General features: G+C 33.3%; 2 protein-coding genes across 6 annotated transcripts in view; one reads left to right on the top strand and one right to left on the bottom strand.

Annotated features, from left to right (window-relative positions):
- Positions 1-10,718, bottom strand: part of LOC143079355 (nuclear transcription factor Y subunit beta-like) — a 105,353-nt gene extending 94,635 nt beyond the window's left edge. The window contains exon 1 of one of the 5 annotated variants that reach the window (XM_076254671.1): positions 10,598-10,718. Coding sequence is in view for 1 of the 5 variants with exons in the window: in XM_076254632.1 (XP_076110747.1) it covers positions 10,162-10,271 (110 nt within the window). In the remaining 4 variants the exon portion in view is untranslated. The other 4 variants (XM_076254648.1, XM_076254655.1, XM_076254664.1 and 1 more) reach the window with 4 other exon arrangements.
- A 203-nt stretch (positions 10,719-10,921) lies between these two features.
- The window catches only part of LOC143079387 (ubiquitin-like protein 4A), a 30,277-nt gene continuing 28,909 nt past the window's right edge, over positions 10,922-12,289 (top strand). The window contains exon 1 of the mRNA XM_076254684.1: positions 10,922-11,055. Coding sequence (XP_076110799.1) covers positions 11,008-11,055 — 48 coding nt within the window. The 5' untranslated portion in view covers positions 10,922-11,007. The remainder of the gene's footprint in view (positions 11,056-12,289) is intronic.

The raw sequence follows: 12,289 nt of genomic DNA, 5'->3' as shown, positions 1-12,289 counted from the left end.
GTACGTACAAGTAAGGGAAGGACGTACATACTTACAGCAAAACAAGGATAAAACTCAATACGGTGGGAGCATAACAACAGCAGTATGACCACAGGAATAAAAAAAATTATATACACTAGATTCATAGAGGTGCTTATAACCTGTAACACATTTTAGTTGCTGTTGTGAAATTAAGCATTGTCTTATGAGTAAGTAACATTTGAGAATTTTTTTTTAAGCCATTAATTTGATATAATACGGTAATCATTGCCTCTGTGTTTGGATGACAAAGTTAGTAATTGAAATCTATTTATATAGGGCATGGTATGCCTTAAAACTTTTCCAGATGCACAGGTTTGTCTGTAATCTATCTAAATTTTGAGGTGAAAATGCAGCCATTTTAGCCAAAGGGTACACATCATTAATCATTTCTAAAGAACTTGTCTTGATACCCTGAGCTATAATATTCGAAGAAGTAGATGCTGACTCGGTTGCCGTTTTACTACGGATGATATATGATAAGAATTTACAATAATACACCAGTGGTACGATGTAAATTATTGGAAGAACACTGAAGAAGAACTGACGTTGGGTCAATGTTTTTCTGCTGTCAGTTTGATCCACTTGAGCATGCTGAACGAGTAAAGTTCCTTATATCCACATTAATTAGAATGTGAAACAATTAGTATATATTTTGGGCATCAAAATCTTCCGGTCGATGTTTAGACAAAAACAATGCATTTTTTATAAAAAAAATTTTTTTTTATCAAATCCGGTATTTACCTTTACTCGTCCTTGGCGTGAGACATATAATTTAATTTTAATTATCGAGTATTTTATATTCTTTCACCTTTGTTTTGTTTATATCACTTATCACTTTTCAATTATCCGACGGCTTGGTCAAAATGTCAACTTGTAAGATCTTGACATTTGACTCTGTTCTCCACAAATGTTCTCGCATTTTAATCAGTCATTCACGATTCTTTCGATACACTCGGGGTACGTACATATAGTAAACAGGTAAAAGTAGAGCGGGAAAATGTTTATTCATGAAATATTCATGAATGAATGAAAACGTAATATCGCGTAGATTTCTTGTGATTTTCTCTTCGGCGCATGGCAGATCCGCGAAGTAGTGTTTGTGATACTCATTTTTAAAAATGAAGTTAAATTCATCTGAATCGTCGGTGAACATTCATTTCTTTCTTATTCAAGCTGTAATCTTTTCAGTCAAAACAGTAGTAACTCAAAATTTTAAAAGAATCTTCCAAGTATCAGAACTGAAACACTAGAACTACACTATCTCGGAGCAGAATATATTGCGATAATCTGTCAACCGGAAGTTTAGGCCGACGCCTAAGGAAAGTAGCAATAGCAAGCTATAGCAAACTTTCCAAAAATTAAGAATCTACATACACAGTTAGATTTGGCATATCAAAGAACCCCAATTATTCAATTTTTGATGAAATCAAACAAAGTTTAATTTTTGACCCCGATTTGGACCAACTTGAAAACTGGGCCAATAATCAAAAATCTAAGTACATTTTTAGATTCAGCATATCAAAGAACCCCAAGGATTCAATTTTTGTTAAAATCAAACTAAGTTTTATTTTGGACCCTTTGGACCTTAATGTAGACCAATTGGAAAACGAGACCAAAAATTAAGAATCTACATACACAGTTAGATCCGGCATATCAAAGAACCCCAATTATTCAATTTTTGATGAAATCAAACAAAGTTCAATTTTGGACCCTTTGGGTCCCTTATTCCTAAAAACCTGTTGGGACCAAAACTCCCAAAATCAAACCCAACCTTCCTTTTATGGTCATAAACCTTGTGTTTAAATTTCAAAGATTTCTATTTACTTATACTTAAGTTATGTGGCGAAAACCAAGAATAATGCTTACTGGTCCGAGACCACAATTGTCGTCCCTTGATTTTCGTTGTTCAAATATAGTCCCTAGTGTTGACAGTGGGTTACTTGCCATTAATTTTTATAACCCTTCCAAATTTATTTCTCCATGTTTAATGCCTCAAATTGCAAGTAGAGGGGTGAAATTACACTGTAAAAAAATTTGGGTCCAGAATTTTAAAGGAAAGTAGTGATTTGGTCCAGGTGAAAAAGGTTGAAAAATAGTACTTCGGAAGCTGTCAAAAGATTTCAAGATGCCCTAAAGATAAAATTGTCCATATTTTGAGTTAGAGACAATGAAGTTTTCTATAATTTTGATATAATTTGTCCCAAAAGTAGTACAACATACTGTAAAAGTTTCTTTGAGAAAGCGCAGGTGGGATTTTTTTTATTTTCATTTATGTTCTAAAAGAAATGCACTACGAAATAATTGTGTTCTCTGACCTAAGAGGTGAAATCTGTAAATATAGAATCTGTACTTTGGCAACTTTCCTAAATGATTTGATGGTGTCAATCTGTCAAATAGCATGAAACTAAAGGATTTAAACTTTTATTTTATAGAATTTCTGCAAAAATGACCAATTTTGGCATTTTATGGTCAAAATAGGCATTTATAGCTTTTTCAATATTGATGCATAAATGGCATCCTGACTTTCTATCTGACAGGTTTTCATGTGTCAATATTTGTGTTTCTATGCCTTTATCTAGTTCTTTTACTTATTTATGAACTCTGAATCTACAGAAAAGAAGATTATCTCAGACAATATGTGCAAAATGTGTTGTATAAATGACCCTTGTCTAACGCCCTGTTTGGATGAAGTCAAAAGTGGGGAGCTTGGTACATAAAATTTGAAGTCCATAATAAAGACCTCACTAAATTTGTATCAAAAACACTTTACAATGTCTATTGTACCTGTTCCATTTTACATAATATCTTTCTTTTCTTCTGTAGGATAGCAAGTGGTTTAAATATAAGCCTGTTGAGAATAAATTACATGCAAGTTTTTCCCTAAAAAGGCAAAAATCTTTGTATCAGACCATACTGTTTGTAAGATAAGTTAATTGCAAGAGTCTTTTTGTGCTCAGATTTGTTGAATCATGTCACATAAGTATAGAAATGATAAAAAAGACACAAAATTTTATTTCTTATATCCTCAATATGCATTTTTTAATGTAAATATGTGGCACGGCCTAAATTGACCCTAAATTTTTTCCAGTCTTACTTGGCCTAAGACCCTTTTTAACTAATATGATATGTTATTTGTAACTTTTCTTTCCATTTAAAGTACTTTCAATACATATGTAAGGATTATTTATAACCAAAAAGCTTCACAAATTTAAAATTGCTGGAAAATATTACATCTTCATGTAAGGCCCCCCTTCATTGAAAAACCTCAATTTTTAGGCACAGGCTCATATAAATTTGACTTTTGAATAATTATGCCAAGTCTGATAAATCAAATGAGTACTCTATTGCTTTTAATACATGATAAGTTATATATTAAGGCATTTAAAAAGATTTTTTTTGCAATATTTGAATTTTTAAAGCCCCGATTGTTGATAGTTGAAATTTTTCAATTTTAACGTCAAAATTTTACACGCAGATTGATCTAGAGATGAGTATAGAACTTAACTTATTGTCTATAATATAAATCCTATTGTCATAAAACTTTGTAAGCAGTGTTGTAATTTATTAAGCTTTGGTCATACCAAGTTTTTTTAAGATTTGTCAACTCTTTCTATCCTATTAGGTCCGAGACCACAATTGTCGTCCCTTGATTTTCGTTGTTCACAAATATAGTCCCTAGTGTTGACAGTGGGTTACTTGCCATTAATTTTTATAACCCTTCCAAATTTATTTCTCCATGTTTAATGCCTCAAATTGCAAGTAGAGGGGTGAAATTACACTGTAAAAAAATTTGGGTCCAGAATTTTAAAGGAAAGTAGTGATTTGGTCCAGGTGAAATTGTCGGGATAAGCCGGGATAAGCATCCCATTAAGGGATAAATATCTGAAAAGGGGATACCATTCGGGATAACTGTCTGAAGCCGGAATTCCAGTCTAGATGAAACGGGATAAATATTGGACACTGGGATCCCAATCGGGGTAACTGTCTGAAGCTGGAATCCCAATCGGAACTGTCTAAAGCTGGGATCCCAATCGGGATAACTGTCTGAAGCTGGGATCCCAGTCTAGTTGAAACAGGGAAACGTATGAACCTTAATTCATGTTGTTGAAAATATGTAAGTGTTTGGATTGTGTAAATATATGTCTCTGATAACATCAAGTACAGGTTATTGGTGTTAATTAAAAATGAGTATGACACCAAAGCTGTAAGGTGAAGCCAATCACTTAATGGGTCACTTAATTTTCAGTTTGACAGATATTTATATAAAAGTCAGAAAATGCCGAGATGTTCGTGAATAAAATGGCAGGGCGTCCGAAAAATGTCAACGGGTGTTTTGCCAGACAAGCTTGGGCTTTTTTGATGTTCCCCAAGTTCACATAAGTGCGTTTCTATCAGTTGTCATTCGGCATCAATGATAAGATAATGATCAACATCGTAAAACGTTAGTTTCTCAACGTATGTAAAATGTAAAAAAAAATCATGACCGCATGCTTTTTTTTCAATTGTACTGAACAGTTCGACCCTAAAAAATACTGTCATAAATAATGCGGCCACTAATTTATCTTCATGCACCCTGTGCCGATTAATAAAGTATTTTTTTCGTAACAGATCGTCACTTTGACGTAAGTGTACTGGTAAAAACGTTATCAAAATCTGATTACGCTGATTAATCATGTTAATGGAGGACCAAGATGATTCGATGCAGATATTTTCAGATAAGTGCATTAATAATTTAATTTAACATGTGTATATGTGTATATAATGATTATAAAAATAATTTATTGAGGTACTATGATTTTCATGGTTTTTATTTGAGCAAATCAACATTAGAAAGTCTGAAAGCATAAACTGAAAATATATTATTTTTAATATATATATACAATGAATAAACTTGTTGTCACATACATGTAACAGGCATAACTGGTACATGTAGGTATGTAAAAATGTAATTCAGTTGTGTGTATGTTTATTTGGTGAAAATAATAAGTCGCAAGTGATTTATCTTCAGGGGATAAAAAAGGGGGAGGGTAATTAATTTGCCAAAAAAATTGAAATAGCCTTCCAAGTCGTCATAATTCATGTAATTATTTGGACTAGCTTCCAATCTACTGTATAAACATGCAATAATATTTCTATTGAATGTGTTGCTTCAAAACGTATAAATTTAACAAATGATTCTTTGTGGATTTTTTTTTATACTTTTAGGGGATTTAATGATATTTTTAAATGGAGCTGCCAGCAGATTGCATACAGTTATATTCCAGTTACAAAAATGTACCTTTATTTACCCGGCAAAACAAGTTGGAAGTACAGAGACATCAAATTAATTTACAGAGAGGAGAACTTGACATGTATCCTTTTGCATAAATAACCCAGGAATCCCAGTGGCAGTGCAATTTGAATTGGTGCATGTATATATATATCCTGCTGGGATTTATTTTTGTGATCCTTTTTTTTTACACGGGAATCCCAGTTTATTCCAATCAAAATCCCAGTATATTTCCACTGGGATTTACATCGGGATCCCGCTTCTTTTACGTGAATCCCGTAATTTTATCCTAGTACATTTACATGGGGTTCCCGCTTCTATTGGAGGAATCCCGAAATTTTATCCCAGCGGGATCCCAATTGAAATCCCACAATATCCCAGTATATTTCAACCCGGATTTACATCGGGAATACCAGATTTTTTGCGGGATTCACGAAATTTTATCCCGGTGGAATTAGGTGGGATCCCAATTGGAATCCCATCAAAATTCAAGCCAGGTTTCTAGTGGAATTCCAGATTTATTTTCTCTTGGGAAGAACCCCAAGAATTCAATTTTTGATGAAATCAAATAAAGTTCAATTTTGGACCCTTCATAAGACCTCAATGTGGACCAATTTGATAACGGTCCTAAATATTAAAAATCTAAATACATGGTTAGATTCAGCATATTGATGAACCCCAAGGAATCAATTTTTGTTGAAATCAAACAAAGTTTAATTTTGGACCCTTTGGACCTTGTATAATTAATTTTTGCAGTCGTATAAAAACAGCACGATTTTGCTTCATCTATTTAAATGTATATTTATGTTTACATCGCTTATATGGTCATCGGATGACTATAGAGGTCAACTCGATAGTTAATAAGATAGTGTCTAGACTAAAATACACTGGAAACGAAGATACATATTTTCATGCCAGTGCCCTATTAATTGTTTATTTTAGACTATTTTAAAATAATTCAGATGTTTTACATTGTTACATGTATAAATCATATATGAGAATTTGATTAAAATTGGTGAACATTAATTTGACAACTACATGTAGCTACAAATGTAGTGTCCCTTTAACATGTTTAATTGTCCATTAACCAAGAAACCCTTGTTTTCCCCCTTTTTGCCCCTTATTCTAAACAGTTTGGGCCATAACCCCCCAAAGTCAATCAGAACCATCCCTTAGTGGTATGGAAACTTGTGGTATAATTTCAGAGAGATCCATACACTTAAACACAATTAACGCAAGTTATTTTCTGGAAACTATAAAAATGCCTTTTTGTGCCCCATTTGGTCCCTTATTCCTAATCTGTTAGGACCAAAAAACCATACCAACCTTTCGATTTGTGGTAATAAACCTTGTGTTTAAATTTCATAGATTTCTATTTACTTATACTTGATTTTTTGGCAGGAAACTAACTGTCGTCTGGACAACCACATGATACATGTACCAATATTCGACAATATGTTTTTGTGATCACATAAAACTGCATTTTACCCCTACATCATACATGTACATGTATGTTCTATTTCAGCCATGGACAGGGTTGACAAAGTATTTTTACCAATGTTTTTTCAACTGATCGGGCAGAGATTATGTTTAAAATTTGCATAAGAACAGTCTATATTTGAACATGTTGAAGATGTGTGTGATAAGGATGATTGTCTTTATAATTATTATTGATAAATTCTAATCACCATGATCACCTACAAATGTATCAGTGTCACCAAAGGCATATACAAAAGAACTGAGTTTATGATATGGAACATAACTGGACACTTCATTGATAAGTTTATCCTGAAACTCCTGTCTATACATTTTTTTGTAGATGGACTGGTCTCAAATAAGCAAACTTCTTACACCCTGCCCAGGTTCTGAAGCAGGTGAAATAAATCTAGTAATACCCTTAGATTAAAAATTCAATTTCAATATAGAATTTTTCTCCACTAATTCTGTTATTATATATATGTAAACAGATTACAAAATTTACAGGTTTAATGATGCCAATTTAATTTCCAAGCATTGTTTGAATAATCCAAACTTTTAAAAAAAAGATGCATTTTATCGAAGTCACTGAGTTCAAGTGAATTGTAAATTTAAATTGCTATCATATGTAAAACAAACAGAAAATTCAGACGTATTTGTCATTGACTGCCTTCATTTTTGATACGAAAATAACAAAATCGGCCGCCATATTGTGATCATATTTACATCATATTTACGTACTGTTTATAATCCTCCAAAGAAGGAGCACACCCGAATAAAGAAAGATAACTCAATCTGATTTTTTTCCTAGCATTGAGTAACCCATTTACATATTCTTAAATGTGTCTCCATACTTCTTGCTTAAGAATATATATGTTTAGGTATTTATTTTGAGTTATGGGAAAAGTTAAAGAGGGTCTTAGTAACAGTGTTGGTAGGGTGTCTTGGTCATCTTTTTCTGTATTCTTTATTTTTGATACTATTTTTCACTGTTGCTTTATATCCTAAAATTGTGAATTTACTGAGCACAGCTGTTTTGTGCTGTATTGCCATCAAGCACAGCAGGGGTAGAAAGGTGAAACTGGTAAAATGTGGTAGACCATAGAAACAGTATGAAACAGATCTCCTTTCAAAACATACTGCATATAAAGTTCAACTGTGCCAAGCAATGATAGAAAAACTTGTGTGACAAGCTGCTTGACAAGTTTTTCAGCCTTAAAAGTAGAAAGATAGAGTTCTATATGGGCTAAAGATGTTGTTCTTGTATAACCTGTGATTCAACGAATAAACACAAATGTTTGATTAACATCTTTTATTAAAATATGCCCTTTTCATATTATCATATCGCGCATTAAATGCCCTTTTTCAGGATTGGCACCCTGCCCTTTTGAAAACCTAGCTGGAACACTGCTATGCAATCATATTGATAAGTAAACATCCTACAGGGTCATGTCATTAACACTTAAAGTCTAAATGAAAAAGCTGATTATTGTTATAAAAACATAGATCTGTGTTCTAATCTGAATAATGACCTATTAGTTATATAAATTATTTTAATTTTTCTTGCATGTTATTGTCAAATCTTAATGTTAGTTATGTACATTTGAAAAAAATATTTTTCCCGCTGGTCAATACTCATAAAACATGGGTTATTGCGAACCCTTGCCATGGCAGCCATGTCTTTTTACCAAGCAGAAAATTAAATACAAACTTTATCCTCATGTACAAAAATGTAGATACTCTAAGGATCATTCCAATAGGGTATCAGCTTTTAAAACTTAATTGGAAGTTACGTAGTTTCAGAGGAGAAAATATTTGAAATAGTTTACACCAGACGGACGATGATAAATGCCAAGTGATGGCAAAAGATCACCGTAGCCAGGCCATTTTCCAATGTAATAAAAACAAGAGGCTGTCACAACCTCCTTAACGGTAAAAGTCAAAATCGTCATTATTGAACTTGACCTTCATTTTAATTTGTTGTCAGTAACAACATATTAAAATTTTAAAAGCTTTGGTTGAACAGTTCATGAGTAAATGCATGTACACACCTGGAAACACCATTTTTCTATCTCTCAAGAACCATAACTCCTGAACGGTAAAAGTGAAAATCGTCATTATTGAACTTGACCTCCATTTTCAATTTTTGTCATCAGTAACAACATATATTTGATTCATTGATATATATATTCTACTTTTTTGTAAAAATTTCCACATTATTAATCCTTTTATCTAGAAAAGTTTTAACACTTAAATATTTATTTTGTGTGTTCATGTTCTATATTTTTATCACTGTCTGTGTGTATATTTCGTTTAACATGTGATGTAAAGCGCTTTGAGTAATATTGTTTTAGATTTAGCGCTATAGAAAAATTGTAATAATAATAATAATAATAATAATTAAAATTTGGGAAGCTTTGGTTGAACAGTTCATTTGTAAATGCATGGACATTACTGGAAACATCATTTTTCAATCTTTCAAGAACCATAACTCCTTAACGGTAAAAGTCAAAATCGTCTGTATTGAACTTGACCTTCATTTTAATTTGTTGAACGACTGCCCACCGTACATCCCCAAATCAATAACCGACATTTTTGTCACAAAAATCCAGTTAACAATAGCTCATTAAAGAATTCAAATATCGACATGTGGATGCTGGACATTTGTTAACCATTATTAAATATGTCCCGTCAAAATTTTGACGGGCGTATAAAAATACAATAACCTTTCTTCTTTTTTAAGTTTTCTAGTCTTCCATTCTGAATAAAGATGATTTCTAGCTGGTGCATGCTTGACCAGTTTATTTAAAACACGTTAATATAATTATATAAAGAAATTTAAGTTATACATAGTAACATACAAAAAGAAATGGTGCAGAGAACAGGCATATTGTGATTAAAACTATGTACAGGAGCTGACACTATTTAAATGAACACCCAGATGCAGATTTAGAGCCCCCCCCCCTTTTTTTCCTGGGAAAATTTGGTTGCTTATAGATGGAATCACTGAAGCATGACCAGAGCAGGGTCCCCTCTTATGCAGCCAGTGGGCCCCTGCTTATGATTTTTTTTAACTGCCACGGACACCATAACCAGGCACTCACTGCATGTTATCTGTGTTGTTGTTTTAATTTTTGACCGAGTTAATTGTGGCCAGTTGAGTGCATTTAGCATGTACATTGTACATCTAGACAGATTCAGGAGGGCCCCATTTACTTTTAGAGGAAAAAATATAGGGAAATTATAGCATGACTGCAGCAGGACCCCCGCTATAAAAATTTCTGGCTAGCTATGATACCTTTCAATTGTCAGATTTTTGTTTTTATACCTTTCAAGTGTCAGCTTTTTGTTTTTACAAATTACAGTAATTTACCGGTATTTTTTAATTATCAAACCTTTCAGTTTTCACCATATCGTGCTGTTGATGTTCTGCACGTTCAGACCCGAGGAGAGGCAACGCAAATTTTATGAGAGCAGAATCAGCAGGTGAACGAAGTGATCTCATTCAAGGAAAACAATATTTTCACAGACAATGTGAAGTACACAAAAATGGCGTCTTTTTCATGACGTCCCAAAACACCTCTTTTAAATTTTGAAATTCAATTCGGAAATACTTCGAATTTTTTATCTAATCATAACAAATACACGTGTTATCAATTGGACAATAACAAATCTCACATCAAACCTATTTGATTGGAAATTACTTGAGGAAATTGGTTGGTCAATGCAGGAACCAGTGAGATTTCAGGTAGTCGCTAGCCAGTCACTGAAGATGTCACATAACTAATGGCTCTTCTATTCATTGGGTTCATTTAGATTTATATAACATACGTGTTCTGTAGTATCTTGTAAAAACTTCAATAATTCGTCAGCGATTGCGTTCAAAAATGTCCTCAATTATTTCGTCAGCAAAAAAGTTTTATTATCACAGGTCTATGTAAATTTGTCAACAATAATATATTTCTCCTGACGGACCCATGTCGAATGATGGAAGAGCAGATCTTAATAAAGACCAAAACAATATTCATATATTTTCTTATAAGCATAGTCAATATTTTAACGCTTTTGTAAAGACAATCTCAGTTTTTTCTTTTTATTTGAATAAATACCAAGTTGGACTTATCAAAATGCAAAATTTTAATTAACACTTAACATCCGTTATTCAAGATGAAAGAGTACGTTTGAATCGTGTTGGTATTTTCACAGACTTTCTGGAAAATCTCTGAAAACTGGACAAAAAAATGCATCTATTTGTCAAAATCTTAAAAGGAACTGAAAGCAAAGTCACGGTTAGAAACCTAAACAGATCTTTTATATTTACCTTACAGATACAAGGAAAACATTTCATCTACCATTGACATTGTAATTATTTTAAAAGAATTTCAGTGGCGGATCCAGAACTTCTTGTAAAAAGGGGGGGGGGGGCGCTGACTGACCTAAAGGGGGGGGGCCTGCTCCAGTCACGCTTCAGTGATTCCCTATATAAGCAACCAAATTTTTCCCACGAAAGGGGGGCCCAGGCCCCCCCCCCTGGATCCGCCTATGATTTTTTTTAAGGAAAATGGAAAGTGAGAAACAAAATGATACTCGGGTACAAGATGATAGGACCTGCAGCTGTAATAGTTCATCTTTTCAACAACTCGTACTTTCGACAACTCGTACCCTTTTTTACAAACTCGTACCCATTCAGCGTTGTAGCCAGGATTTGAAAAGGGCAGGCTGCTAGACAAAAGGGACAATTTAGCGCGTAAATGTCATTGAAAAATGGCAATTAGTTTAGGTTTATCATAACAAATGGACAAATATGGCCGTATTTTCAACTGAAAAATTCGTTTTTGGATTTTGATGGGCATTTTTTCCCTTCCTACAGAAGATGTAAAAATAAACAAACACCTGAATTACCAGGGCCTTAACTAGCCTCTTAATAGTGAGGCAAAATATATAAGCCGAGCGTAGCGAGGCAAAAATTTTTTGGAGAGGGGTCTTGGGGCCCCCAGAAGCTCTGAGGAAAAATACGCAAAATCGTGCATTCTGAGCGTTTCACAGACTCTTTTTTCAATGAAAAAGCTATTCTTTGCGACAATATTCTGGTCTCAAAGCAAACACATTGATTCATTGTAATTTAAGACTTTTAGGTTTTAGGGACAACATTAAAAGACCGATATGTAGGATGAAGCAAAAATCGTAATTCTCATAATCATTAATAGCGGATCTGTCTGTCTGTTCTTGTCTTGTACTGAGCTTAGACTTTGGTGAATTTTTATGAATAGATTAAAATATAGTGACAGTGCAGCATTATATTTTAAGTACTAGTACAGCTTAAATCGACACTAGGGACCATCTTGACCATGTTCACGGTATTAATGATTCTTTTATTGTTGAATACCCTCCAACAACTATTAAGAACAGGAATAAAAACTTTGACCATTGATCATTTGTATTTTTTTCTATGCATTGACTTTTTGTACGATAAGGCCCCTTGCACGTTTACTCCATATTCCATTATTTTCTGTTAAAGGGTCT

Source organism: Mytilus galloprovincialis, chromosome 1 (assembly GCF_965363235.1).
Source record: "Mytilus galloprovincialis chromosome 1, xbMytGall1.hap1.1, whole genome shotgun sequence".
NCBI lineage: Eukaryota > Metazoa > Mollusca > Bivalvia > Mytilida > Mytilidae > Mytilus > Mytilus galloprovincialis.
Note: the sequence above shows the minus strand (reverse complement) of the source record. Positions and strands in the feature narration are given on the sequence as shown.